This window comes from Oryzias latipes, chromosome 18, assembly GCF_053564925.1.
Source record: "Oryzias latipes strain Hd-rR chromosome 18, Olatipes_Hd-rR_3.1".
Classification (NCBI taxonomy): Eukaryota; Metazoa; Chordata; class Actinopteri; order Beloniformes; family Adrianichthyidae; genus Oryzias; species Oryzias latipes.
In genome coordinates, this window is record NC_136254.1 from 17,284,263 (window position 1) to 17,311,776 (window position 27,514).

The following is a 27,514-nucleotide window of genomic DNA, read 5'->3' on the forward strand; positions in this document are numbered from 1 at the left end:
TTCGCCTCTAAATTGTGACCAGGATAGTTGGCACGTAGCAACCCCGCCCCCCATTCTTGTCACCCATAACTCATTGGAGTAGGTCTTACAAAGATCAGAAAAACTGGAGGACTGTTCTGTAAAATTAATGCACAAAAATGATAAAAGTGGACTTTTTGCAGCAAAAGAAAAGTTTATTCTTGATTAAACAATTTGGAGGCAAATGTTTTGCATACTATATCAGCTAAGGAATGAATACATTCGTTGTAACTGCGTTATCAAAGAAGTACTGCAAGGTAGGAAGCAAATTTTCTGCTTTACACACAGATACTAAAGGGTTTAACACAAATATATATCTTTTACCTTTTGGTACACGATATCAGGCCTGGATTTTTAAAAGTCATGAAAGACAGTGTTGTCAGTTCCATTTGGCCGTGTACTCGGCTCTCTGCGGCTGCCAAAGCTCAGTCCCCTCAATGATGCGACGGATCATAGACGCTGTCGTGATAAGTAAGTGTCCTGCAGCTTGAAGGAGGGTGGAAGCCACACGCAGCATCTCCCTGGAAACAAAACCAAAACAAATGCAAGTCAAGACAGACTTATGTGGGTTTTTGTTTTTTTACTGACAGAGGGAATAAAAGACTTCTTATTGTTTTTTTTATTTTTAGTTTTATCAAAAGTACTTTTATTAAACAAAACTTTTCCACTGTAAAAATTGCAGAATGGGTAAAAAATGTGGAAAACTTCCATCTATCCAACTTCAGAACCTGCTGAATCTCTTTCAGGGTCATGGCGTTGCTGAAGCCTATCCCAGCTACTTTTGGGGTACACCCTGAACAGGTTCCCAACCTGTTGCAGGGCCATACAGTCTCACTCTCTGTACACAAAGAGGCAATTTATGGAAACCAAAAACCCTGTGAAGCATGTTTTTGTACTGTGGAAGGAAGTCGGAGTGCCCAGAAAAACCCCACACATGAACATGGAGAACATGTAAAACAGAAAGGTCCCAACTGAAATTTGAACCAGGGTAAGAGCATTAACCACTGCGCCATTGTGCATCTTAAAAAAAAAACTTAAAGGTTAATTCCCCCCCTCCCCATGTTTCTTGTTTCTTTCCTTTAGCTCACCTGAGAACTTTCTTGGGCCCCAGACACTGGAAGTCAGCGCTCACACTGTACAGGCCTTGAAATGTAGCCTTCACATTCAGGGAACCAAACACATCTTTGGGGCTTATCCTATAGAGGTCAAAGGTGACTCGGGCTATGTCTCTTCCGGTCCGAGGTTTGTTTTGGTCTTTGAGCACAACAGAACCCTGGGAAAACAATAGTAATGAAGGCCTTTAATGTTTCTAACATGAAACAGGCAATAAAAAGAAGGTTTTCATCTAACATACTGCCTGTGGGCTCCATGTCTGTCCCGGCCGCAGCACCATGAGCATGATGTTGTCAGGTAAGGTCATGAGGAACTCATCAGAGTCCACCTCTGTACCGTCCTCCTCACAAACCAGACACAGAGATAATGCTGACAGTGACATCAGCAAAGCCTGGCAAGCCTTTTGGTGGAAAAAATACAATCATTTATTACACATGTTGTTGACATTTATGCTTTAGTCGTGCAACACAACACTAAAACAGAGCATTCATACCCTAAAAATTCATGCCCTAAAAAATCAAGTAAAACTTTATCTAACGTTTTCCAGTAGCTGCTGCAACTTTTTCAACCAATATTTCAAATTTTAGTCTTCATATTGACACAATCGAGCAGATCAGCAGTCATAAAAATGTATTACATTGCAGTAAATGTAAAAGTTTCATAAAACGTATTTTATGGATAAACTTTACTGATGCTTCAACAGATAAGACCTGCACTAATCCTTTACGGCCTAAAATAATGGTATTTTGTCAAACTGAAACACCTAAATAAAGTCAGAATAAGCTTCATAACTCCAGGACTATTTCCCTTTGGGGGATTTTTGACTCTATTGAGACAAAATGAATACCACTTTTACTCTATTTTCTATTCTATTTGGTTTTCCTTCCTTCAGAAAAACATATTAATGAACATAAAACATCTAACAAAAAGAGTCTATGCCACTGGAATCATGTATTTTTTGTGAAATGGTGATTTCAAGATAAAAAAAAGTTACTCGCAATAAAGATGTTTTTTTTTAATCAACACAAAATATTTTTCCGTCAAAGAAATAAAGAATATTCAATCTGATATTGTTTTTAAAGCACCACTCACTAAAAAGTAAATTTTCCTTTTCCAATAACAAATTTGACATGATAGGATTTACACATTTTAATATTTCCATTGTTAAATACTCAATAAAAAGTATTATTGCATGATGTATTTCCTTTAGCTTTACAACATAGTGAGTGCAGCCATAAACAGAAGAAAATGGGATTTCTATTTTCCCATTTCATGTAAGATTCATTATCCCAATTCTTTCACATGTTGGTCTTTTTGTACTAAGATAAGTAAAAGAAAAGTTTTCCCCATGATTTATCATTTGAGGCTTCTCCCACCTTCTCCTTTAGCTCCTCAAGGGTTCCAGCCGTGACACCCTTCTTAGTTTCCCTCCTCTGGCAGCACACTCTGAAAGGCCGCTGCGGTGGGGACCACACTCGCCTGGTTACAGATCTAATGACAAACCGGCAATTCAGTTTTATTTATATAACCCAATATTACAACAACAGTCATCTCAATGGGCTTCATACCGGTATTTCTTTAATAAACATGAATAATAAAGAGCATGAAGTCATAGAATTCAGTAGGAAATGGCTAAACTAAACTAAACAAACTACACTAAACTGGGCATCCCTGCCCTTAGACCCTCCTTCTCGGTAAGGACTTTTCAGCATTCCAGAAATTTGTATCTAGAGTTTTTCTAAAATTCTGTTATCAGTTCCAAAGTTGCCTTTTTTATATGAGATATGTTGAATTGGGTTATACTATTTCAATTGTCAGCTAGACTTCAACCTTAAACCTTTAATTCCTTTTTGTATCCTTCATCTTCTAACTTATTCTTTGCTGTGTTTCTTATTTAAAAAAAAGAGTAACGATGATTAAAAAAACAAACATGTATAACTTACTTGATCAATGAAGACGTGGTTTCCATATTTGCCAGTCTTTTGCTCTCCCCTTCTGCTCCCTTGTCTTTTCTGGGTGTTTTGTTTGGGACAAAATATTGGTGTGGGACAAATACTGTGTGACACAAACTGGACTTTGTTCTTGATGAGGAGATAATGCAGATCTAAAGGAGAACAGAGCAAAGTTCATAATGACTGTATCAGTGCTCAAGTTAAATTCAAGCTGATTAATCAATTCTTGGGCTCATAAATGAAAGGAGAAGCTGATGAGTTTTGTTTGAGTCTGATTATAAAACAACATTTGAACATCTCACATTAACATGCTTTAAATTTGGTCTCCCTCTAGCACAAATCCTCTTATGTACTAAATCACTTTTGCTGGTTTTAAATCATCATCATCTTAGTGACAACAACCAAGTTTAATTTGAAAAGTATAAAAACATACTAATTTACATTCAACTTTAGTTTTTCTTAAATATTTTGATTGGTTTAGTTATAATCATAAAAATTGTTTTAATACTAATTATATAAAATATTTCAGAATACATAAAATAACATAAAACTTGATATTGTTCTTGTTTTTATTATTTTATTCTTTTTAAATTTATTGTTTATTATTTTTGTTTTTTAAAGGTTGGGCATTAAATATGGGCTTGACCGATGACGTCACATCCGGAAACATATTTGGAATGCGTTTGATTAAATCATGCGAAAACCCGCTTGAGTGGAGCTTATTCGCGTTGAGGAAAGAGCCATTGCCCCAAAGCACCGCCCGTCTGTGGCATTCAAGCCATGTTTTGAAGCGGACATTGTCTTCTCAAAGAAGGCGGGAAGTTGAGAAACCGAATTTTGACGGGGTCAGGCATAGCTTGTGTTGTACCGCTCAGCTGGAGATAACAAAAAGCACTTTCCGATTTTATTATACAGATAGTCTCGGAATCAACTTTGTGTATGCTGATTGTTTATGTCGATTTTTTTTGGAGTCGCTAAGCCAACCTATATTTTCTAACGTAACGTTTTCGTTAGTTCATAACGCACAACACAATGGCCATAAACAAGCCAAAAGAGAAAGGTAAGTGTTACTGATATTTTATGTTTTGTGAAAGTTTTTTGACATATAGTGTTGATAAGCTCAGTTAAAACTAAGTTTAGCCTAATTAAAACAACCTATGCAAAATATGCTATTTTTGCGGTGTTATTTCCCCAAACTATGTAATTGTCCTCCCTAAGTAAAACCGCCGCCATGATGTTTTGACCTATGACGCTCCTCGGGCGTTTGTTGACATTTTAAACCGTCGAATCGCGTGCAGATGCCAGCCTCCCCTTCGCAGCCCTTCAGCTGCTGGCCCCGCCGGTCCGCCTGGTGTCCGCCGCGCTCTGGAAGGTGCTGAAGCAGAGGGACGTCATGCAGTATGGCGTCGTGGAGGAGTTTGTGACGTCAGCCTGCCAGACCGTCCCGAAGCTGCTGACTGTCAGACACCAGGGCAAGCTGGCCCTGGGGCTGAGAGCCCGGGTGAGTGTCAAGAGAAGGTTTTATTCTCTTGTTGACAGCTGCCAGTCATCCACTTAAACAAAACAAACAAAGAAAACTGTTTTCTTTTTTTTCTAGTTAATCTTGGAATTGTGCCGCACACAGCCTGATGTCCAAATAATTTCACAACATCTGGAAAGGATTCGTCCTCCTGAAGCCCCGTTATCTTCTGCCGCTTTTATGGTAAACTGACACTGAGGTTGACTGAACAAACAGCTTTGGCTCTAATAACAGTTAAAGATGACATCTGTGATTTCACTCAATCTTAATAATTTCATTACTTTCTTAAAGATTTCCTAAATGTAAAAAAGGAATACTGTCATTGCCGTTGACCCATTTAACTGCACACAATATGTAAGGGATTTGCACGAGTGCTTTACCTATATGGCCTGAATTCTGATTAAATATTTCAAGCCAGGGCTCCACTTTGGGTCTGTCACAAATTCTGCCCGTAGTCCTGTGTCTTGATGCAAGTCTGCTTATGACATTTTGAGACATCAAGTTCACTTGAAACATCTGGCAGCCTACTACCAACCTGAAGGCGCGGTATGGCCAGGTGGCGCTTCTCGTCCATTAAGTGATTTTATGTCTTCCTGGCTGTTTGAAGGATGGACTTTGAATAACTCACTGGCAAAATCAACTGAAATTAATGCCACATTGAAAAGTTTTTTTCATTTTGCTCCACAATGAATGAGTTACACTGTAAAAACATTAAGTGAGGTGTGTTTAATCACCCCAATATCTTAACATCTATCCGGAAAATCTGAAGTGAAACAAATGCTGTGTTTACAACATCCCCTGAGTTTTTCATAATATCTCTAACTTAATGCGAGTTGTGTGTCAAACGATGCATATTTATAATACAAAAACTCAAAATGTCTTTAGCATTAATCAATAATGTGTACGCAAAACATTCATTTTCCCCAACGTATTAAAGAAAAAGGGTTTTAAAAGAATGTTTTTTCATAAGTGGGCAAATGAGAAACGCTAAAAATATTAAAGATGAAGCACAAGAAATGAGGGCGTCTGTTAACCACATGACAACACTATTCTTTGAGCTTTAGAACAGTTTGATGTGTGCGTGTTATTTATTAGCAGACATTTTCCAAAGCAGTTGGAATACGTTCTGTTTTTTTGTCTCAGAAAAACGACGTGAAAATTCTGAAATCCGTGGAGAACTTCCATTCCTTCGTACACACAATCCTGAAAGACTCTGTGGAGAGGGAACGTTTCTTCAGAGTGAGTATATCTCCTTTAAAGCGACCCAAAGCGCTTTAACAGTCACTGGTTCCCCTCTCTGTTCAGGATCGTGCTTTGAAAAGATTTTTGTGTTTTCTCTCAAAGGAACAGTTTCCAGTAGAATATGGCCCAAACTTTGACAAAGAGCTGGAGAAACTGCTTTGGGAGTTTCTGATTCGACTGGACCAGCTGCTTCCTGTTCCCAACCTCACTCAGGTTTTTTTAATTCATTTATTTATTTTTACTCTTTTTATTATTTGATTTACCAATTTTATTCACAGTTAAAAGATTCTGCACTCCTGTAAATGGGTAAATTCTTCAAACATTCAGCGTGTTTGTTGTTAAAGACTGACTCCGATCAACTTTTGATCTATTTTAAAAGTCTCTTCAGTAGCTATTCATTTAATTCTCTGTCCAAAAAAAAAATCCTTATGCCCGGGTTAAACTTCATAATAATTTGCAATCGCTCAGGTCTCATTGGTCTCAATGCCATGGGAAGGGAATCGACCCACTCACTGCAAAATGTGACATAAGCTGATGAATTTTATGCCATTCACCTGCATATCGCGCCATTTAACCTATTGGTATATCAGTATTATAGTCTATCACTTATTTAATTTGAAGATGTAATGGCAGAGCAAACTCGATCCAAAAATGGTGTCTTTTTAACTCTGCAGATGATGAAAACCTACTTGAAAATGTTAGGAAATACTGGAACATCTATGATACTTCCATGCGGGACTACAGAGGCACAGATAGAGCAGACAGCTATTGGAAGAAAATCGAACAAGTAACTGGAGGAAAGACATCCAGTGACTTAAAAGTTCTGAAGAATCTGAGTGCCGTTTTCACCAAGAGAAGCTGTTGGGGAAGAAGCCAAGAGGCCTGCCGTCTGCTTAGACCAGGGATGGGCAAATATTTTGACTCGCATAGGGTTCTAAAATTGGATAGAAGGGCTGGACCAGGAGCAGATGCGTGGAGTGAGAAAGAAACAACATGGAATCTGGATGAGAACATTTGGATTGAAAATTATATTTTAAAACGGAGCATTTTAGAGTTTTTAGGTTCAAACTTTTGTTCTCATTTTAGAGCCAATTGCACCAACGGGTTGATAAACCTCGTGTTAAACTTAGGGAAATGCTGCATTCATGTTTGAATGATCGTAGGAATGAAAAACAACAAATCTTCAAACACAATATGGATGCTAGAGCGCGGGTCCCCAAACGTTTTCTTGTGAGGGTCACAATAAGTCTTTTTCTTTAAAACTTTAAACTTCTTTTATGTTTTTTTTATTGTAAAGCCCTATAATAAAGTTTTATTACTTCATGCATGATCCTTTTAATAAAATAAATAACACTATTTATGAAATAAAAATTGACCAAAATAACTCTCTCTGTGATTTTTAAAGACAAAAAGTCAGGAAATAATATACGATACATTATAAAGAAAAAACAATGAATAGTGGATCCTCTCCCGTCCCGCTGAGACTTTGAGGGCTGCAGCTCATCACAGCGTCTCATAGTTTTTGCCAAAACTGATCCGCTGCGCTGTGTCCTCCACGTCTGTTTCTCATCCAGTAATAATGAAAGAAACACATTTCTATGTCTTCTGCTGCAGCTACACATATATCTGAATTACCTTTTCACCGGTACAGAGTTCCCTCCTTTATTGCAGGAGTTACGTACTAAAAATAACCGTGATCTGTGAAATCCACGGAGTCTGATTACAGATGTTTAGGGCAGTAAAACTCCTTACTGCCAAAATACAATTTTCTCATTCAGACATGAACATCTTTAAAGGTAATACAGAACGAATAATGATCTGTTTAACACTTAGAAGGCTGTCCTCTCAATTGCAATTTTTTAGACGGTGTCATGGCTCAGTAATGCCCCCCCTGTCTTGGAGGAATGTGCTCAAGCAGCAACGCAGCCCCAACTCCTTAAAATCTTGCTTGAGCATCAATCCTGCCTCGGTCATCTGGAGTCAGCAGGTTTGCAAAACAATCTTGCTATCTCTTACAATAGAATAAGTTCTCAATGTTTCAAACGATCCATCTCTTTGTTGTTGTTGTTCACAGCCTCCCTGCCTCCAAACATGGGAGACTCCATCCTGACCTCTCTCTCTCTGCCCCCGTCCGGAAGAACTGCATCAAATCCATCAACAGAATCGAGCAAATCTCCCTCCAACCCGTCAAGACAGCAGCCGGCGGACACGACTCCATTCATCACACCTGTTATTGGGCTCATTTCAAACGAGGAGGTACCAGCCATGATCTCAGCCAGAAAAAAGTCCATGCAGGCCGACGAGGGGTCCGGGCCGAAAGATGCAGCAAACAAACAACGGGGTCCAAAAGAAAGCCCTAAATTCACCTTGCTTAAAGAAAAACTAAAACCCAACGATGACCAAGGACAAGAAGAGGACGGGAGGAGCCCGCTGAATAAAAACACCAAACGAAAACGCAAGCAAGCGGACAAAACGGAAAGTGACTCGGATGACGATGAGGTTTTTAATGTTTCCAGATCTGCGAAAAAGAGGGAAAGCACGTACATGCACAGGGAAAGAGACCAGGGAGCAGATGAGGACAAGGAAAAGGGAGAAGAAAGAGACACTGGGTGTAGCAGAGAAGTCTTGATCGCCCGCATGAGCGAGCTCGGGATCCGAGGACTTCACCAACCAGGAGATCCATCCATCCAATCTGCATTTGCCTCCTGTTTAAGCAAGCAGCCCATAGTTCACATCAGAAAACTGCCTTCTTCTGGCCACAGTTTATCTGGAGTGGAAGGAAGGCTTTTGGGGAGGACTAACTCAATAAAGAAACAAACAAGGAGCCCCGAAACGCCTGAATGTCCTGGCCAGGAAGATAAAGAGTAAGGAGATGGGCGGAACGTTTGCACTGTGCATCACAAAGTCATGTTTTTCCAGTAAAAACCCGTCTGTAGCTTTAAAACTGCTGCATTCTGAGTCTTCATTTTCTTGATTTTTCTTTCAAAGCTTTTGTTTTTGTTGGCTTTTTAAACAAACAGACATTGGAACACTGCATTCATTTCAAATGTTTTTGCAGTTTTGAGCCTACACACGTCTAAAATTCAAACTTAAACTTTGCTGTTGAAATGAGCGTTTTTGTCAAACATTGACCCAATCTCCTTAGTTTTAGCTCAGTTTACCAGCTCTGCGTATTTTTCTTTTTGCTTTTGATAGAAATCATCCTGACTTATCGAGATCTGCCTCTCAGGTGCGCAGGAACACAGGTGATGATTTTCATCGGGTGCACAACCACGAATAGGAGGAAAAATTTCACTCTTTTTTTTTTTAACAGCTTCTTTTCTCTTTGTTTAGAGATGGCAGGTCTTTTCGGAGTCGACGATTACGTAGCAGATTCTGAGGATGAAGGGATTAAGAACTTTAAAGGCCGGGTATGTGCGCTCCTTTTTCATGACATATTATACCCCTATATTTATTATTTTGTTAAGAAAACTTTAACAGAGACAAATTATTGGTATTATCTAGTCAAATTGACTTCAGTTTACAAATAAATTTTAAACACTTTACTGTTAAACATACCAACGATTAGTAAAAATAAATAAAACTTATAGCAACTAAATTAAAATTTCAAATTGCATTATAAACAAATTAGAATTTATCAAACTTAAAGTAAACTTGAAATTTAAAAGGGTATTTAAAAAGGATTTTATCGTTTTAGTTATACACGTTTTACTCGTGATTATTAATCATTTTCTTTTCTGATTATTTGACTACTTTTCTTTTTCTTTCTGCTTCTTTTCATTTGTTTTAACCAAACATATTTTCTTGAAAGAAAAATGTTTTAGTTTGACATTAGGCAGTTCTAACACGTTTTCTAAAAAGAGATTCATATTGTCATGATTTCAAATGTATTTGTTTTAATTGCCTTTGTCTCCCCCAGCTGTTTACAAAGCGCTACTACAAGACCAAACATGGGACCTTTGTTCCCACCCTCAGGGAGTTCTGGAAACCCGGAGCGACCCGGAGAAACTTGTCGTCTGGCAACAGACGCAGGTGAAAGAAAACTGCCTTCAGGAGTCTCAGCAGACACGTCTCAATGGACTTCAATTGATTTGAATACTCTTAGGCCTTCCACATTAAAAAATCCCAACTGCTACTATTAGTAAGTCCCTGCAGCTATCCTATATTACCTCCCAGTTTAGTTTAAATTAGATTTAATCTGAATAAGTGGTTTGTAATCATGATATGCCACAGATTATAAGCCTGATGTTGCTGTTTATTTGTGGTTTTATTCAGAAAGTATTTTGTATGTATGCTTTGAAGCACACTGCTTTTATGTATTTATAAATGCAAAATCTAATTTAATCAACTAATAAAGAACTTCAATTAAAAAAAAGGTAAACAGCTCGGTTCTTTTATTTGATCTTCCTTTACGTTGTCATGCAGGGGTCACCTGCCCCACTGCAGGGTTGATAATAGAAGTAATTGGAATATATGTTTATTTTTCCTAAAAATAAAGTTAGTTACATTATTTCAAAAAGCTCAAACTGCTAGATTAGCGAGCCATTTATTGATCTTAAAAAGCATTTTGTAAATGGGGAAAAATGGGTGAGAATTCATGAATTGGATGCTATACAAACGATTAGGAGTTTGGTTAAAAAGTTAACACAAAATTTTTTTTCAGAAGCTTTAACGTCATTATCACCAAGGTTTTTGGCATCAGTTCATTTCTCAATAACAAAATACAAACATGTATTGAATTAATCAAAGAAGGTTGTGGTTTTTTTATGAATCAGAGCCGACTCCCCATGCCTCCGGTCACAGTGATGGTCTCTCCTGTGATGTAGGAAGCATCCTGGGAGCACAGGAAGGCGATCACCCCGCCGATCTCCTCTGGTTCCCCAAGCCTAAAGCGGCACAACATTCAGCGTCAACATCGTATCGTCCATATTCTACTATTAGTGACAAGATTTAAGCGTGAACTTTACCTTTTAATGCTCAGCTGCTTTTTAAACTCCTCCAAGACGCCTTCATTTTGCCACAACTGGCACGAATAGGAAAATGCATCAACTTCTACTGTGATCAGCCAGAAAAAGATTTGTTTGTGTGTTCTGTTTTCTTCCTCACCGCTGAACTGAAGCGCGTTTTGATGATTCCTGGAGCCACGCAGTTGACTCTTATGTTGCTGTGAGCTAGCTCAGGGGCAAGCGCCCGCGTCAAGCCCAGCAGGGCGGTCTTACTCACGCTGTAGGGACCCAAAGCCTGAACAGACAGCATCCATGTTTTAACGCTTCCAGCATTCACAACATTAACTAAGACCGTAACACCTAACTATATTAGTAGCCTCACCTGCATTGGTTGGTAGCCGGCAACAGATGAGACAAATACGATGTTTCCCCCACTAAAGAATAGAAAAACACAAAGGATCTCTTCTAAATAATTATATAAATATCTAAACATTTTTTATAAAAATAAAAAATCATACTTAACTTCTTTTAACATATTTTTTTTTTGCTCAACTACAAAAAATATAATGAATCTTTACCAAGTATCATCGAAAGAAGAAAAGGATTATGGATTATAGAAGTGACAGTCAGCTTTTTGGACTTTTTATTTGTAGATTTCAAGCCCTTTTAACTTTGTGTTTAATGTTGAAACGCATGATTTGGATTTTATACATACATTTTTTTTTGCAAAAAACTGTCACCAGTTCTGCAAGTTTTTTTTTTTTTTTTTTTTAATTAAAGACCCACTGTGATGAAAATTGTGTTTTTAACATGTTCTTGGGTATTTTAAACTGTACAGCTGGATAGCTCCAATATTGTTTACCATTTTTGTTGCACCGGTAATGTTCGCTTGGCGTGCGAGGGACTGTAAGCTAGCAGGAGAGAGTGTAAACAGATGGATGACGGGAAGTAGAGACGGGCTTACTCAACAGCAACAGTCCCGCCCACAACTCAGAGGTAAGTTTCTAATGAACTGCTACCGCTCTGCAGAAGCTATGTCCAAGAAGTTCTTTTAATATGGGCTAAAAACATCATCATCGTAATTAAAAGACCCGGGGAACGCTTTGAAAACGGATGAAAAGATGATCAGGGAGGGACTTTAACAAGGTAGGAGAGGTCTGTGATGTTCATCATAGGAACTGTAAGAGAAAAATCCTTTAATGTGATCTCCTGGACTCTGTCTCTCTGATGATCATAACAGACTGTAGACCACAATCTGACTGCCAAATACCTTTTTTTTGGTCTCACTAAAGCAACTACCAAAAAAACTTACCCTCGCTTCTCCATATGAGGCACCACGAGTTTGGTCAAGAGAAAGGATGCTTTAACATTTACAGCCAGGATCTACACAAGATCAAAAACACATTATTGATGAAGAAAATCAATCAAAGGCTGTAAATTATGTTAAAAAAAGAACATATCCAGAGGCCTTTATTTATGTTTTTATTACCTTGTCCCACACTTCCTCTGTAGAATCCATGATGTTCCCAAAGAAAGGATTGACTGCTGCATTGGACACTAGGATATCAATGCCCCCACACTGATCCAGAGTCTAGTGCAAAGACGGTTTTGATGGAGGAGTCATGTGGTCAAAAATGCAATAAAACACAAACGTAACAAAGGTAGGATTTACATAAACAGGTTTTTTGAATGAGATTAAGCGACATTAGTGGTAAAAGACTTAGTGGTGGGTACGTTCAAAAGCACAGCAGAAAAACATTTTTAAAGTAAAGTTGATGAAAGATTTAAGATTAAGATCAACTTTAAGCCTGAGCCTCCTTTTCTGAGGAGGCTCAGGCTTAAAGTTGTGGTGGAGAGCGTCATGACCTCCTGCATCACTGTGTGGCACGGCAGCTGCTCTGCAGCAGAGAGGAAAGCTCTGGAAAGAGTGACAAAAGCTGCACAGAGGACTGTGGGTCGCAGCCTGCCGTCCACCACTGACATCTATACGACCAAATGCAGGAAACGGGCCTCCCGCATCCAGAAAGACCCCACTCACCCCTCACACCCTCAGGCAGGAGAATGAGGAGCATAAAGAGCAGGACCACCAGACTGAGGAACAGTTTCTTTCCTGAAGCAGTCAGACTGCTGAACTCCGGTTGATCACTGCCCCCCCCCCCCCACACACACACTCTCCATGGACAACAAGCTAATTCCCAAGTGCAATATCACAGGGCTGTGCAATACTTAACATAACATACTGTGCAATTTGAAAAAATACTTCTGTGCAATACTCCGTAACAGACTGATATCACATTGATATTATTATTGATACTATATTTATTTATGTCTGAATGTAAACGGCTGGCCCGGGACCAGAGAGCCTAATTTCGTTTTATCATGATAAAATGACAATAAAGTTTCCTGATTCTTGATTTTTAATCCTCGTAGAGAAATTCAGTAAGACCACTGGAATGATTGATGATTTAACTGACGACATAGTTTCCATGGAGTGACTCCACAAAGGAAGCTGCTGTTCTCCAGGAAAAACAAAACCCTTCACATCTGAGGCTTTCCAAAGTACACCTCAACACCCAACAATGCACCTGGAGCCATTTATGTGAGCCATCTATACAAAGGCTGGAATATTTTTGAAGATCAATAAGGCAAAGAAATGGTTGTTTGCCACATATCATCAATACGGGACAGTTTGTGGATAAAGTTTGCCGAACGCCTGATGAATATAAAAATGCGTGATTTCTGACAAGAGTTCTTTTAAATGACTTTAACAGAACTATTTCTCCAGACCCTAGAAGAATGCGAGGGAACTGAAGCAATCGTTCAAGGATGAAAGCTTCAGATTTCCCCCTGAACACTCTGATCTGTGCCAGGGGGACATTTTTGAGGTTATCCTGGAAAAAACACAAGAGGCTCAACCACTAAAGGTCCCTTCACTATTTCCACACAGTCAATGTTATGGGGAAAAACACAGTGAATACAAAACACTGCTCTGTACGTGTAAATTTTATTGCTTCCTCAGAGAGTTTACCATTTGAATCAGCTTCTCTCTGTCCTCCCCGTTGCCGACATTACAAGTGGTCCCGGTCACTTGGATGCTCTGGCTCTGCAGCAGGGCCACTGCTTTGTCCACGTTGGCCTGCCGCCGGCTGCTCACAACCACGTGAGCCCCCCTCTTTCCAAGAGCCTCAGCTGCAGCCAGCCCAATTCTGAAGAGCCCAGGAAAAAACAAAGAGAACATAATTTTGCACGTTATAGTCATCATTTTCATATGGCCGATTCTTTTTTTAGAATCCCTGAAAGCAAAATTCTTGCTTTTTTCCAACTCACTGATTACAATAATGATCTAATTCCAAATCCCTGATTTGTCAGAACAGATGACCTCAGTCACTTGGGCCTCTGTTTTTCATCTATTTAAGGATTGTTGTTCTCACCCATCTGTGGAAGCGGTGACTATGGCTACCTTCCCCGCAAGACAGCTTTGAGACATCCTTTGTTGTCCAGACAGAGGATTGGTCCTTAGAAACCTGAAGGCACTCCTAATCATCACCTGTGATCAGAGGACAGGAGCATTTTTCATGACTACACTTCCTTTAGTGTGGCAGAGGTCACGGACAGTGACAGCACCGCTGAACAGGTAGGATTATCAGTTATTTAAAGTCAACAAGGACCCACACTATGCAAAACCTGGAAAATCAATAGAAATAATAGCACGTGAAACAAGACGACCACCTTAAAATCCCATCAACCTAACTCCAGCGTGTAAGGTCATAATAACCACAACTATGCCAATGTGAGACATTATCTCACCGTGTTAGTTGTGCGAAAGTGAACTCAAAGTTTTTCAGTCTTTCACCTTTGACTGGTCCAATTACTCTTTTTCCGGGTAAAGGTCTAATGTCAAAATAAAAGCACCCAAGAATGAGCCACTCCCAATTTTCTTACTTTTTAACAATTCTTGGGCCCAGCATTATCATACATTTCCTTTAATTACAATAATTATTTCGCTATGGAACTAATAGATTTGTTTGGTTGCGTGTGTTTTCTTGCTCAAAACGTAAAAAGTTTAATAATCTGATTTACAGATAGAGTTAGAAGCACCTAAACGCATCATTGAGAACGAACCAATCATAGAAGCAGTTTGTGTCACGCCGCAGAAGGTTATTCGATCTCACACATGTAGGATAAGTGAAAAGGGTTGCAGTTAGTCCGAGCGTTGGTTTTTAGATCAGCGGTACAACTGAGCTACATTGTGAGCTGGGAGAGCATTTTGTTGTCATCAGGAGGTAATTGAACCCCAGTGATAACAAAATAATACGCCTGAAAAACTGACTTTTCACATGGGAAACTTTGTGTTGATGGACAGCTTAGTTTTATAAGAGGAAAACAAGGTAATTATAACAAGAATTTCATAACATATTTACTTTTACCCTTTATTTTTTTAATAAAAAGGGGGGCATTGTTTTGAACAGCGAGTGGCAATGGACAGTGCTGGCCAGCCAATACACGTCAGCTATGTTTAATGAAGTAGGCCACGGTAGGAACAGCTTACTAACATTTCTAAAACATTTAAATAAGGCATTATTAATGGATGATAAATAATAAACAAATGAAATAATATTTAGTGTTTAAAACTGGTTATTTTGGAAACTATGCTAAGCTAGCAGTAGCTTAGATCGGCTGCTTTTAGAGTAACGTCACTGGGCGTGGAAAGCACAGACAGGTGTTTGCTGGGGCTCCACGCGCTCTCCTTGAAACGTACGAGTTACGCCATCGTTACGGTGTTACAGACGGTCTGGACGTAAAAGGCGTTTCCTCGGTTGTAGTTCCAGGATCAGCGTGAAGGAAGACGCCGTGCCTCCCGGAGCTCAGAGATGCGTTTCCCGCAGAGCCTCGGCACCGAGTCCCTCTGCCAGCCTGCGCGTCCATGAGGACCGCAGCAGGAACCCATGGAACGATCCGACCCATCCGGTCACTTCAGCGAGTTTCTGTGAGACGTAAACCTGTAACTGTGGACCATGTCTGTGTCGGTGAGTACACTGCTTATTGAATTTTTGCTAACATTTTTTGCTGTGCACGAGCGTGAGGTAGAACCTGCTTTGAATTTCCAGATCCCCTCTTTTCTGAGGATCTGCCTCCATAAATGAGTCCCACATGGCCTCACCGAGGCCTCTGTCTGTCCCCTGAGGGGGTTGGGGTGGGGGGGTGTCTCTGGCTTTTAGGTTGGCAATTACCCCCTAAACCGCAAAGGACAGATGTGGCTCTCATCCCCTCCCCCTCCGTCTCATCATGCTCATTACCATTAAGCCCTTGTGTCCATTTGATCATTGATCCTCCCCAAACGCCTCCCTCTGTCTCCCTTTTGCTACAATCACCCATACCCCAGGGATATATAAACATGATGTCAGCATCTGCTATAAATTCACTTTTTTTGGTTCACTTGTTTTCCTCACATCTAATGAGATGCTCCCTTACAAGCACTTAAAGTCCCACTGGTCATCTTTTGACCCTTTGTAACCAGTGGTAACCATTGAACCAGTGGTTTTTAAATTATGATTATACCATTTTAAACCAATTTTTTTTTTTTAAAAACTGTCATTTTCTAGGACATAGTTGGCATGGAACAACCCCGCCCCTTCTTCCCGTCACCCATAACTAAGAGCTCTCTGTTTACACACCCTCCTTCTAACTTGCATCTCCTCACACCCCCAACTTAACATTAGCCGTGCAACAAAAATGCAGAGAAGTGTTGGAGCTCTTCACCAGCACAGATTTGAGGAGGAAAACAAACACATACATGGATCTGTGTGTCCATAAGTGGATGCATCAGAATGGAGCAGAGCAGGGAGCTTGTGGCCCACCTGGTATATTTTCTATGTCACACCAAGAACCCTTTTCAAACGGCATTTTTTTTGTCTGCTCCTGACTTGTAAAAATGTTAAAGAAATACTCTAAAATACTATTTTAACTTAAATTTTTTATGTTTATGTCCTCTGTTATCAGAAAAATGCCACAAGAACATGTTAAAAACACCAAAAACACGATTTTCTTCAGAGTGGGTCTTTAACAACCCTAGACAATCAGCCTCCTTATACTTTCAATTGGTGCTGCCTTACAAATGTGCTCGTTTGTTTGGAGTGTAGTCTACAGCGGTGGGGGTGTTTGGTGCGACCCCAGTCTCACTTAATGATATGTTTTTTATTCTGACATAGTTGCCATTTTGTTTTTCTTTCACGGAGCTGGTTGAAGGGATTAAGGGTTTTCTTGTCATTTTTCTCTGCAGGCGGTTCTGGCAAAGGCCCTGTTCGATAACCCATCTGAAAGCCCAGAGGAGCTGGCTTTCCGCAAGGGGGACATTCTGATGGTTCTGGATCAGGAGAAGAGCGTTGGACCAGGGTGGTGGAACTGCTCCCTGCACGGTAGGCAGGGAATTGCCCCAGCCAACCGGCTTCGACTCTTACAACCCGCCCCTCCCACCGGCTCGGACTCCAGCACCGGCCTGAATCGGATGGCTGTGGGCAGCGATGACCCCGATTGGGTGTATCACTCCCCGCCCGCTGCAGGGGCGCCCTCCAGGACTGGAGAACTACGCAGGGTGGAGGGTGGCCGTCCACGTTCGCACTCAAGTTCCAGCGCTCGGCCCAAACCTGACTGGGATATTGAAGTGGCGAGCCGTCCACGGTCGCCGTCTTTGAGAGGGCGAGGAACAGAAGGGAAGGGGTCTTTTTATCAGACCCCTATAAGTCCTATTCCCTCTGCAGCCCGGCAGCCCATAGGACTCATGGCGTCAGAAAGTGTGTACCTGTCCCCCAGCGGGGTGCCCAAAGTGACCAATGAACCGGAGGACTCAACCTATCTGGTTCCCAGAGAAACACTAACAGCAGAGCAATCAGATGACTGTTACTTAGTCCCCAAAGGCACGCCTCTTGCTAATGATGACGTCTATCAGTCTCCAGTAGGCGGAGCAGTTTCCAGCGCTTTCGTTTCCAGCGGCTCCCCTGTTACAAGTGCAGCCTCAAAACCCAAAGACGGCAAGAGCGCTCCTGGGATATACCAAACGCCCACTCCTGTGGGAGCCAACCTGCACAGGCCACCGGCGATAGCTTTGGCTCATCAACACCCATCTCCACTGACCCCTGCCCAGGCGTCCCCTCAACCTCTGCTCAAAGGAGCTGCGCCAAAGCCTGCCGTCGCCAGAGGCAAACCGGGGCAGCCCTCCCACCGCGGATCCCCCATGTTGGGCAGAACTGGACAAACCAGGGCTCCAGGATCGCCCAGTTTTGTTCGTAAGCCGCCCCCGCCAGCCCCTCCAGTGAGAGGAGTGACCAGGAAAGATGCACAGCAAACACCAGGAGAAGCTAGCGGCGTCCCCACACCTACTGCTGGGGTGCCGCCAGCGGCTCTGCAGCAGCAGGACAAGGTAACGGGAACAAAACACAAGGAAGAAGGCAATGGACAGAGCAGTGAAGGGAGCAGCAGAAAAGGAGAAAACCTGGACGTCTCCAATGGTGTGGATGACCAGGTATGTGAGGATGTAACAGACAAAAACAATCTTATGCTGTGATCGTGACAGTTCGTCTGTCGGAGGTGTTAAATGGTTCAGACGGTTCGTTTTGTGGGTTGTTTACATAATTTTGCAAAGTTTAAAGTTTGAATGCAGTCAAATTACAAGCTTAGTCTGTTGCTGTCATAGGTATATGACACACCTCCCAGTGGCAAGTGGAAGCAAGCAGTCCCCATTCCTCAGAAGGAAGACGACGGTATCTATGACACCCCTCGCAGCGTCCCGCCACAAGCTGAGGCAGAGACCAAGGTAAAAAATAACCCCAAACGTTTGCCAAGCAGGGAAGTGCCCCAGATCAGGTTTAAATATTTTCAAAACCCGATGCAGAATTTAGCCCTCAAACTTTAAAACCCCCTTCCTTTTGAGTTGTTTTTTTTTGTAAATATATTTTCTAGCAATCGCTTTTTTAAATCCCAAACATGTTCTGAATTTGTTCAGTGTATTCCACATCACTACGCTGGATTAATCCACTGAAAATAAACTGACATGATAAACACAATCATGGTAGCTCAAATCTGGAAAGAAAAAAGTTGGTTATTCCTGCCAAATTCCTTCAATGTCTATGATTCATTTCTCTGAGTCATAACTTGATTTACTTCATGTCAGTCTGAATTATGAACTCCTTTTTTTGTGTTTACATGTTCCAATTCTCTTGGTTATGGAAAAGAATATTTAAAAGCTCACACATACTGGCACTTTCTTATATAAAGCAGAATTTGAAAGTCCCACTCTGATCATATTTTGATCCATTTTAAAGTGTTCCTTGTGGTCTTTTAATTATGACATAATCTGAATTCTTCCCCTACCCCTATCGCTTCTTCCTACCCCTCCAAATCTAAGGGCATTTGAATTCTGTAGTGGTGTCCGAAAGCTTTTCTACAGAGGAGTTTGATGGACTAGCTTAGAGCTAGTTATCCCTCTGCCAGTAGGGTGGTGAGGAGAAACTCATTTCTATACTTGTTTCAAAATGTTTTCCGTATCTCTCCGTTTGGAGGGCTAAATGTATGAGTAGGGAGAAGCCATAGGGAAATAATTAGGATATGGCCATAGTTTTTGCAGAGTGGCAAAAGTTTATAAGAAATTCACCTCTGAGTTGTGGACAGTACAATTGGCGTGGAGCAATCCACCCCCACTTCCCCTCCCTGTAGCTGAGAGCTCTCTGTCTACAGGGTCTCCCACTAGCTTAAAGCCCCTCACAACCCCAAATTAATATCATCTGCAACAACAATGGAAAGAAATATTGGAGATATCCAGCCATAGAGTTTTAAGCCAGATGACTCTCAAACGAGGAAAAGTGAAGACCTACATGGATCTAGTCCTCTACAAGTGGGTGCATCCGAATAGAGCGGAGCAGGAAGCTTGTGGCCCAGCCAGCGTTTTTTTCTACATAACAAATACGATCTTTTTCAAACGGCATTTTTTCATCTGGTCCTAATTCACAATTATTTAAATAAAGAAATACTCAGAGATTCAATTTTTGGCTGTTTTTTTTGTTGTTGTCGATCATCAGAAAAATGCTTCAAGAACATCTTAAAAACACCAAGAACACGATTTTAACTGGTGTGGGTCTTTAAGTGTAAATAAAAAGTGTAGTTTCCTCTTTCACAATGAAAATACTTTTTAAAAAGGTTATCAGATGTTATCCAGCTTCTTTCAGCTGCCAGATGTCCCTACAATTTCATTATTTTTACAGAAACGATCTGGAGTTTATATTATGCCATGAAAAAGCTTGAAAAAACGGGAACCTGTTGTGGTTTTCGTGTCTCTACAAGCAGCGTGTGATCTGTGAGAAAGAGATGACTTTCTCTGCCTCGTCCCTCTGTCTTCCCACATTCCACCATTGGTGGTGCCCTGCCCCCCACCTCCCCTCCAAGGCGAGGCCACACCTGTCTGTCTGCTGGGAGCCTGTCTATCCAGTCCAAATGTCGTTGCTATTTTCTCCTTGTCACACCCTTGTGTGAGGACCGTGACGTCCCAGCAGCACCCTGCCCCCGCAATGGCCTCCTCTTTTCAAATGTGTGCCAGCTGTTGGCTGGTTTTCTGCAGTGGATTGCAAACATGCCTTGAAATGAAAGGGATGCTAATGTTCTCTTACTTTGTTGTTGTCCCCTGTTTTTTTGTTTATTATTTACGTGTTGACCACTATCTGTACATTAAGACAGATTTTCAGCAAAGGGCAAGACTCAGAAAGTGACGCCTTAAAATCGTTTTTTCTTGTAGGTATACGACGTCCCAACGATCACGCTGACCATGTCCTTGTTAGATGTTGGGCCCGGTGAAGCTGAGGAGGAAGTCTACAGCGTCCCAACCCTTCCAGGTTTGCCTCTTGGTTCCACAGAGTCCACCAGCAACCAATCCAGTGAGGACTTTCTCCAAAATGGACAGATGTCCTGCGCCCCAGGACCCGACAAGCCAGCCAGCTCCAGTGATCTAAATCAAGACTCCTGTGAGCCTGATGGGGGCATCTACGATACCCCTGCACTGACTCTTGAGCTTCTCCCTCATTCGTCGTCTTCGTCCTCCACGTCCACTCGCCGCCTCTCTGTTTCCAGCAACGGCTCCGGTGACCTGCAGTGCAGGACCTCGCTTTCCAACCTTGTCCACTCGTTGCTGAGCACAGCCTCGGGTCCCGCCGCTGCTCTATCATCACGAGACCTGGCCACCTCGTTGGCTGAGGTCCTCTCCATGTGGAAAGCCAGTCATTTGGGGGACCCCCCTCCACCCCTTCAGCAGGCCTGGGCCCGCCTGTCGGGTCTTCTCCCGTCGTTGACCGCCATCGGTAACGCCCCGCCATCAGAGGGCCTCTTGACACTCACCCAGCGCTCTCTTGAAGAGAGCGCGCTCCTGTTACAGGCGCAAGACCGGCCTCGCCTGTCGTCTCAAGAGTCCCTTTCACGCAGGCCTCTGCCCGCACTTCCAGTGCCTGATGGGAAGTCCTCTACCGGTGGAATGGGCTCTCGCAAAAGTAGCTGGATCCAGGAAAGACCCCTGCCCCCAACGCCTCAGCCGGCCTTTTCCTTGCCTCCTTCTCTGGCTAGTGTGACGGTCACAGTGGGGCCTGTGAATGGAGAGGATGACCCGAGCAGCGAGTATGCAGGCATTGGCCTGACTCCAGTCCCGGCGCCGGTACCTTCTGGAGACAGTGTTGGTTATGTCAAGCTGCAGGTCAGTTTGCTCATCCGTTCAAATCACTGACTGTATAGGAAAACTGAACCGAGCGAGTGTGACATCACCCATAAACACGGTTCACTTCCGGCTCCAAGCCATTTTTTTCGTGATACGGACACCGCCATGTTGAAGCTAGACAGCATTAGTTAGTTGGTTTGAGTCAGTCTGAGTTATTGTTTCTATGGCAACCAATCTTGCCAATCGGGGGTGAGCCTGTTGGAAGTCCACACCCCAAACACGTGAAAGCAGCTTGGGAGAATCTGCCAATGTTTCAAACTTTTGATGTGGGGGCTAGCAGGCACCTCCTTCTTTTATTGGGGCATCTGATTGATCAATTAATAATTTGAATAACTTGTGATAAAGAACTAATATCATGAAAAAAATTAGGTTTATCAAGAACATGTTAAAGAAAGGTAATGGAGCTAGAATGGTTATTCTGACAAATATCACTAAGTAAATGCTGTTTATTTCTCTAAAGAAGTTTATGGGATTTTGCCTTCTTGGAACTAGTGGGTACATCCTGTTTAAAAAAGCAATGGGGGAGGGGGTCACTCAGCTCAGTTCTCTTATACGGTCAATGGTTCAAATGTACATGTGCTTTTTCCGCAGTTGCTGACTGTTATTATGTCTTCGACAACAGGGTAAACCGGAGCCGTCGCCTGGTGCCTTGACTGAGATTGGACAGATGCAAACCATCAATGGAGAACCAAGAGTGAGTCCAGCTCTCCGAATGTCAATCGCAGTAATCCACCACCTCCTAACGTGGTTTCAGTGCTGCTGATTTCTGGTAGTATGAGCCAGCGCAGTGTACAGTCACTTCACATGATTTTCTGAGAAAGGGCATCGAGCTTGTAAGTCGGTCCGGGGTCGTGTCTTTTTGTCACCCGCACTGCATTTTTCCCAGCTCATTGCGAGCCTCCTTTGTCCACTTCTGCCATGCAACAAGAGAGCACTTATAACCCTCAACAGTCTTGCCTCAGAGAAGGAGGCTGCGGGATAATGAGTGACAGAAAAGCAGCTAGCCCTTCACCAGTGGCTCATTTTAGACTCACATTTGGATGTTTGTGTCTGACTCACTGCTTTGTTTTCATGACATCCTTTAAAAGATTTAATGTAGTCATCCTTTAGTAGTTGCAATTTTTTAAGAAGCAAAGCTATTTATCTTCTTTATGATTGTTTATGGAGCCAGTTGTTGTGGTCCCGTTTCAGAGGAAAAAATGAAACTGTTAAAGCCCCACTCCAATCATCTTTTGATTTATTTTAAAAGCGTCCCCTGTCTTCTTTTAAATAATGATTATGCCGTTCTTAGCCAAAATGAAAAAAAAAAAAACCTGTGTCGCTTTCTAGCACAGTATTTGCAAAGTGTCAGTATTTCTTTGGAAATTCACCTCTAATTCCCCTCCCTGTTACTGAGAGCTTGGAGGAGGGAGCTTGTGACCAAGCTAGCACATATTGTACATCACAAATTACATCACCAGTGCGCAAAGATGGAAAAAATACTGAGTACATTTATGATATTTAAGTTTGCAATTGGATTCATTTGACTAATAATCCATTTATTTGTCTAAAATAATTTTTGTTTGGTTAAAATAAACAGTTTTCACATAAGTGATTTAAATGGATCAAGAGAGGAACTTTCAATATTTAAATTAGGAATACCTACGGTACTATGAAAATTAAATCATCCGTTTGTTTACACTCTCTCTTTGTCAGATAATTGCCCCTTAAAATCCCAAGATAACATTAGCTGTGCAACACAAATAGCGGGCATTATGCCAGCTCAGACATGGAAACCAAAGACGTTATTTGCCTGTACTTATTTTTCTGCAAGTGGATGCATCAGAAAGGAGCAGAGAAGTGAGACTTAGGCCCGCCCATTTCACTCGCTGCGTCACAAACGAGAGCTTTTTCAAACATCTTTTTTCTGCTCCTGATTCAACTTGATTCGAATAAAGATATACTCAGAAATGCAGTTTTAACACATGTCCTCCACCATGAGAAAAATGCTATAAGAAAACCACCAAAAACACGATTTTTATTGGAGTGAGTCTTTAAAGCACTAAATTCTCTAAAAATTTGGATTGAATGGGCCTTAATTTCTCTCGGCCTCTTTGAAAAACACATTATTCAGGTTTTCACTTAAATGAAATTTGATGTTGTGTTTTAAAGCCCAGAACTCATAAATTGTTTATTACCGACTGGTTACCCAGACAACGTGTCTAATTGTGTGCACATGACAGAAAGCTGGTTGAAGAATAGAAAAGAAATTAGGCTATTTATTCAACATTCTCCATCTCTTTGACTTTTTTCCTGGAAGTAATCCAAAAGGTACACTTTTAAACAGAAAATTAAGAGTTCATAGATAAAATTATTTATAAAGAGCACATTGTAATATACAGTACAGACCAAAAGTTTGGACACATCTTCTCATTCAAAGAGTTTTCTTTATTTTCATGACTGAAAATTATAAATTCACACTGAAGGCATCAAAACTGTGAATTAACACATGTGGAATTATATACATAACAAAAAAGTGGGAAACAACTGGAATATGTCATAATTTAGGTTCTTCAAAGTAGCCACCTTTTGCTTTGATTACTGCTTTGCACACTCTTGGCATTCTCTTAAAGAGCTTCAAGACGTAGTCACCTGAAATGGTCTTCCAACAGTCTTGAAGGAGTTCCCAGAATGCTTAGCACTTGTTGGCCCTTTTGCCTTCACTCTGTGGTCCAGCTCAACCCAAACCATCTCGACTGGGTTCAGGTACGGTGACTGTTGAGGCCAGGTCATCTGGCGCAGTAACCCATCACTCTCCTTGGTCAAATAGTCCTTACAAAGCCTGGAGGTGTGTTTGGGGTCATTGTCCTGTTGAAAAACAAATGATGGTCCAACTAAACGCAAACCGGATGGAATAGCATGCCGCTGCAAGAAGCTGTGGTAGCCATGCTGGTTCACTATGCCTTCAATTTGGAATAAATCCCCAACGGTGTCACCAGCAAAGCACCCCCACACCATCACACCTCCTCCTCCATGCTTCTTGGTGGGAACCAGGCATGTAGAGTCCATATGTTCACCTTTTCTGCCTCGCAAAAAGAAACTGTGGTTGGAAGTTGGAAGAGTGTGGAAAGCAGTAATCAAAGCAAAAGGTGGCTACTATGAAGAACCTACAATATGACATATTCCAGTTGTTTCACACTTTTTTTGTTATGTATATAATTCCACATGTGTTAATTCAAAGTTTTGATGCCTTCAGTGTGAATCTACAATTTTCATAGTCATGAAAATAAAGAAAACTGAATGAGAAGGTGTGTCCAAACTTTTGGTCTGGTCTGTATAAGAAAGCTAGAACAGCTCAATGTTTCTGTATCGGTGCTGCACAAGCTGGAACAGTCTGGAATGTCTGAATTTAAGTCTTTGATTAGATCTTCAAATTATTTCCTTAAACGTGGAAATTTCTTGTATGTTTTGGTTTTATAATTTTGCATTACAAGAAATAAGCAGCCTTTTCCTAATAAAAAAAAAACAAACAATAACAGTAAAACAAAAAAACTTGTCTTTTTACAGGTCACCCCATCCCCTCCTCTGCCAGTATCCCTCTCGCTGGAGGACTCTGAGATCTTGTCCTTCTACTCCGCTCAAAGTTACGCACATCTCTCCTGCCTGGCAGATGCCATCGATGTGCTCTTTACCAGCGTGAAGACGAACCAGCCACCTCGCATCTTTGTTGCTAGGGGGAAGAGCCTCATCGTAACTGCTCACAAACTGGTGTTCATCGGAGACACGCTATCCCGACTCCTCACATCTGCCGACCTCCGAGCCAAGGTGAGCATTCATCTAGTTTATCCCCCTTTGTAACCAGTTGATCTTATCATGTTCAAGCTAAAATTTCCTTTATCCAATTTAGATCACCACATCAGGTGGGCACCTCTGCCAGGCTTTGAAAGCCGTTGTTGTGGCGACAAAAGGAGCTGCTCAAAACTACCCGTCGGTATCTGCAAGCCAGGAGATGGTGGACCGCGTGGCCGAGCTCTCCCAGCAAGCAGCCGGGTTCTCCACCCTGCTTCAGCGGTTGACAGAAATATCCTCCTGATATTTCACATCTGCGTAAACTGTTCAACTCTTACTCCTACATTTTCTCCCGTTCAAATGCCTTTTTTGCCCGTCAGTCTTCATGGTGTTTGACTGGAATCAAAACAGAGTCCTGCAAGAAGTGTTTTGCCACGTCGATGCTGGTACTAATCTGGGTTTTTTGTCTGTCAGGAGTTTGCTTTTGTTTCCAGAATGGAAGTTGCGCTTTGATACCAGGAACTCTTCTAAGCGTTAACCTACTTGAAACCCCTTTGTGGCTGGAAATATCAGTCTTGGAGGAGAGCATTTTCTGGGAAGTTTGCTTTCAAAAATGCTAGCTACTTTTCCTTTTACTCCTTCACTGGTTATCAATATACTTCCTTTCTCTTTTCCTTAAACTCCCTTTTTCCAAATCCAAAAATCCTTGCTGCTTTTTCTAATAAAACACAAACATGGCCTTTTGTTGTTAACATTAAGCAGCATTTTGAGAGTTTTGTGCTTTTTTCCCCCAATGCATTAAGTTAGAAGTGAAGTGCTATAGGAACGTTCCCGAACTTCCCCTTTTCTCCAATTACATTTACGTTGCTTTTAAACTCTATAGAGCTAATATTGATCATCGTGTTGCTGCAGCTCTCTTCGTCTATTGAGGGAGATGATGAAACTCCCAAACCGAAAGAGTCGAGGGAGAGGGTGAGAAAATTCTTACGCTTTCCTCCACGAGAAACCTGTTGACCCAGTTCACCTGCCACCACACGTCTAACTGACATGCATCATTAACTCTTGGTTTTTCGTGATTTTTTTCCCCTTCTTTTTATTTTCCTGTCGTTTCCCATAAAGATTTTGTCAGTTACACTTTTTCAGGTCTACTTTGACCCTTTAAAGCCACAAACTCTGCTACTGGAACACAAACGACATCCAAGCACTACATGCATCATTTGTTATCCTTATTAAAGATGGTGGTCATTATCATAAACCTCTAGGTTTCATATTTTTGTCTTAATCAACTCAGTTATGTCACCCCACTCTTATAAAACTACAGAATGAGGCACGTTTGAACTGAAGCAGAGAGTGCATTCTCCATTTAAGAACATGGTTACACTGAACTTTGGATGTTTGCTGCAGTCATACTAAACCGTAAGCTTGTGTCTCTTTTTCCAAAAGTTGCTTTACTTTACCAAACTGCTCACTTTCTTATCCTGAGATCTATTATATTTTTTCAATATATCAATATAAGTCTTTTGGAATTCCATTATTCCCCTGCCTTAGCAAATTACGTGCTCCAGAGCCACCTAGTGGGCGTTGGGAGTAACACTTCGTTTACTGTGAGAGCACATGATTGACAAGAATACTTTTATTTCTATTTATTGGTGCAAACATTTGTTTTTATTGCTTTAATTTGCATGGCTTTAAGTTTGAGATGATCTTTCAAAGGGGAGATTTTATAGGGTGATTTGCAATGATTAAAAAAAATGTATATGTGTATTTTACATCAAGGTTTTTTTTCTGTTTTTCTTTTGTGCATTTCACTTTTAGGTTTATGACATCAATAAATTCCAGAACTTTACTATTGGAGTAATAGAAAACTGAAACTTTGTTTTATTCAAACACTACATTTAATGTTGTTTTGTCTTGTATTCCCATTTAGAATGCACAAATACATATGTGGAAGTATGCAAAAGTGTTTTTTTATGCAAAAATTCATTATCATGGTCTCATTTTTATGTTGTATTCAGTCTGTCATCAAACAACACTCTTGTTTAATCTATTCATATTTTTTATTTAAATTGATCTTGGTGGAGATTTTTTGAATCAGTGTTAAAAGTCTTTGTACCCTAGTTTTATGTAAAGAATAAAAAATAAAAATATTGTATGTGTCTGTAGTTTGTAACGAAACGATATTTGACGTTCATTCGGTTACCGCCGAGTG

The 27,514-nt window shown here is 41.2% G+C and overlaps 4 protein-coding genes across 7 annotated transcripts; 2 read left to right on the plus strand and 2 right to left on the minus strand.

The window, feature by feature from the left end:
* Positions 1–152: 152 nt before the first annotated feature.
* Positions 153–4,368, minus strand: cideb (cell death inducing DFFA like effector b). Its single transcript, XM_004079837.4, has 6 exons — positions 4,328–4,368; positions 3,075–3,235; positions 2,508–2,622; positions 1,373–1,531; positions 1,107–1,291; positions 153–539 (listed from the first exon to the last, which is right to left on the minus strand). The coding sequence occupies exons 2-6, from the start codon at positions 3,098–3,100 to the stop codon at positions 398–400; spliced, it is 627 nt and encodes a 208-aa protein (XP_004079885.1). The 5' UTR covers positions 3,101–3,235; positions 4,328–4,368; the 3' UTR covers positions 153–397.
* On the plus strand, positions 3,872–10,219 carry tinf2 (TERF1 (TRF1)-interacting nuclear factor 2). 2 transcript variants are annotated; one of them, XM_004079836.5, is made up of 10 exons: positions 3,872–4,143; positions 4,382–4,584; positions 4,681–4,785; positions 5,746–5,841; positions 5,947–6,057; positions 7,708–7,831; positions 7,919–8,708; positions 9,040–9,089; positions 9,178–9,254; positions 9,764–10,219. In XM_004079836.5, the coding sequence occupies exons 1-10, from the start codon at positions 4,116–4,118 to the stop codon at positions 9,878–9,880; spliced, it is 1,701 nt and encodes a 566-aa protein (XP_004079884.1). In that variant the 5' UTR covers positions 3,872–4,115; the 3' UTR covers positions 9,881–10,219. The 2 variants fall into 2 exon arrangements, with proteins under 2 accessions (XP_004079884.1, XP_078792156.1); XM_078936030.1 differs by lacking the exon at positions 9,040–9,089.
* A 2-nt stretch (positions 10,220–10,221) lies between these two features.
* On the minus strand, positions 10,222–15,956 carry dhrs4 (dehydrogenase/reductase (SDR family) member 4). 3 transcript variants are annotated; one of them, XM_078935723.1, is made up of 9 exons: positions 15,550–15,956; positions 14,222–14,337; positions 13,819–13,996; positions 12,280–12,381; positions 12,103–12,173; positions 11,173–11,224; positions 10,951–11,085; positions 10,812–10,867; positions 10,222–10,730 (listed from the first exon to the last, which is right to left on the minus strand). In XM_078935723.1, the coding sequence occupies exons 2-9, from the start codon at positions 14,332–14,334 to the stop codon at positions 10,616–10,618; spliced, it is 822 nt and encodes a 273-aa protein (XP_078791849.1). In that variant the 5' UTR covers positions 14,335–14,337; positions 15,550–15,956; the 3' UTR covers positions 10,222–10,615. The 3 variants fall into 3 exon arrangements, with proteins under 3 accessions (XP_078791849.1, XP_078791847.1, NP_001264169.1); XM_078935721.1 differs by lacking the exon at positions 15,550–15,956 and adding an exon at positions 14,520–14,604; NM_001277240.1 differs by lacking the exon at positions 15,550–15,956 and adding an exon at positions 14,598–14,632 and having other exon boundaries at positions 10,276–10,730.
* Positions 15,678–27,453, plus strand: efs (embryonal Fyn-associated substrate). The gene is made up of 7 exons (XM_004079913.5): positions 15,678–15,817; positions 17,071–18,309; positions 18,481–18,600; positions 20,572–21,516; positions 22,160–22,231; positions 25,084–25,341; positions 25,424–27,453. Exons 1-7 carry the CDS (start codon positions 15,806–15,808, stop codon positions 25,607–25,609), a joined length of 2,832 nt encoding a protein of 943 aa, XP_004079961.1. The 5' UTR covers positions 15,678–15,805; the 3' UTR covers positions 25,610–27,453.
* Positions 27,454–27,514: the final 61 nt, after the last annotated feature.

What these genes read in the sequence shown, in the direction of transcription:
- tinf2 (XM_004079836.5), top strand. Translation starts at nt 4,116, where the DNA reads ATGGCCATAAACAAGCCAAAAGAGAAAG. An exon ending in AAACAAGCCAAAAGAGAAAG is followed by an intron (nt 4,144 to 4,381) that starts GTAAGTGTTACT and finishes AATCGCGTGCAG; the next exon opens with ATGCCAGCCTCCCCTTCGCA. An exon ending in CCCTGGGGCTGAGAGCCCGG is followed by an intron (nt 4,585 to 4,680) that starts GTGAGTGTCAAG and finishes TTTTTTTTCTAG; the next exon opens with TTAATCTTGGAATTGTGCCG.
- efs (XM_004079913.5), top strand. An exon ending in CCAATGGTGTGGATGACCAG is followed by an intron (nt 18,310 to 18,480) that starts GTATGTGAGGAT and finishes TTGCTGTCATAG; the next exon opens with GTATATGACACACCTCCCAG. An exon ending in CCATCAATGGAGAACCAAGA is followed by an intron (nt 22,232 to 25,083) that starts GTGAGTCCAGCT and finishes GTCTTTTTACAG; the next exon opens with GTCACCCCATCCCCTCCTCT.
- cideb (XM_004079837.4), bottom strand. Translation starts at nt 3,100, where the DNA reads ATGGAAACCACGTCTTCATTGATCAA. An exon ending in ACCACGTCTTCATTGATCAA is followed by an intron (nt 2,623 to 3,074) that starts GTAAGTTATACA and finishes GTTTGTCATTAG; the next exon opens with ATCTGTAACCAGGCGAGTGT. An exon ending in GGGCCCAAGAAAGTTCTCAG is followed by an intron (nt 540 to 1,106) that starts GTGAGCTAAAGG and finishes TTTTGTTTCCAG; the next exon opens with GGAGATGCTGCGTGTGGCTT.
- dhrs4 (XM_078935723.1), bottom strand. Translation starts at nt 14,334, where the DNA reads ATGATTAGGAGTGCCTTCAGGTTTCTAAGGACCAATCCTCTGTCTGGA. An exon ending in GAGAGAAGCTGATTCAAATG is followed by an intron (nt 12,382 to 13,818) that starts GTAAACTCTCTG and finishes TCTTTGCACTAG; the next exon opens with ACTCTGGATCAGTGTGGGGG. An exon ending in AAGCAGCTGAGCATTAAAAG is followed by an intron (nt 10,731 to 10,811) that starts GTAAAGTTCACG and finishes GTGCCGCTTTAG; the next exon opens with GCTTGGGGAACCAGAGGAGA.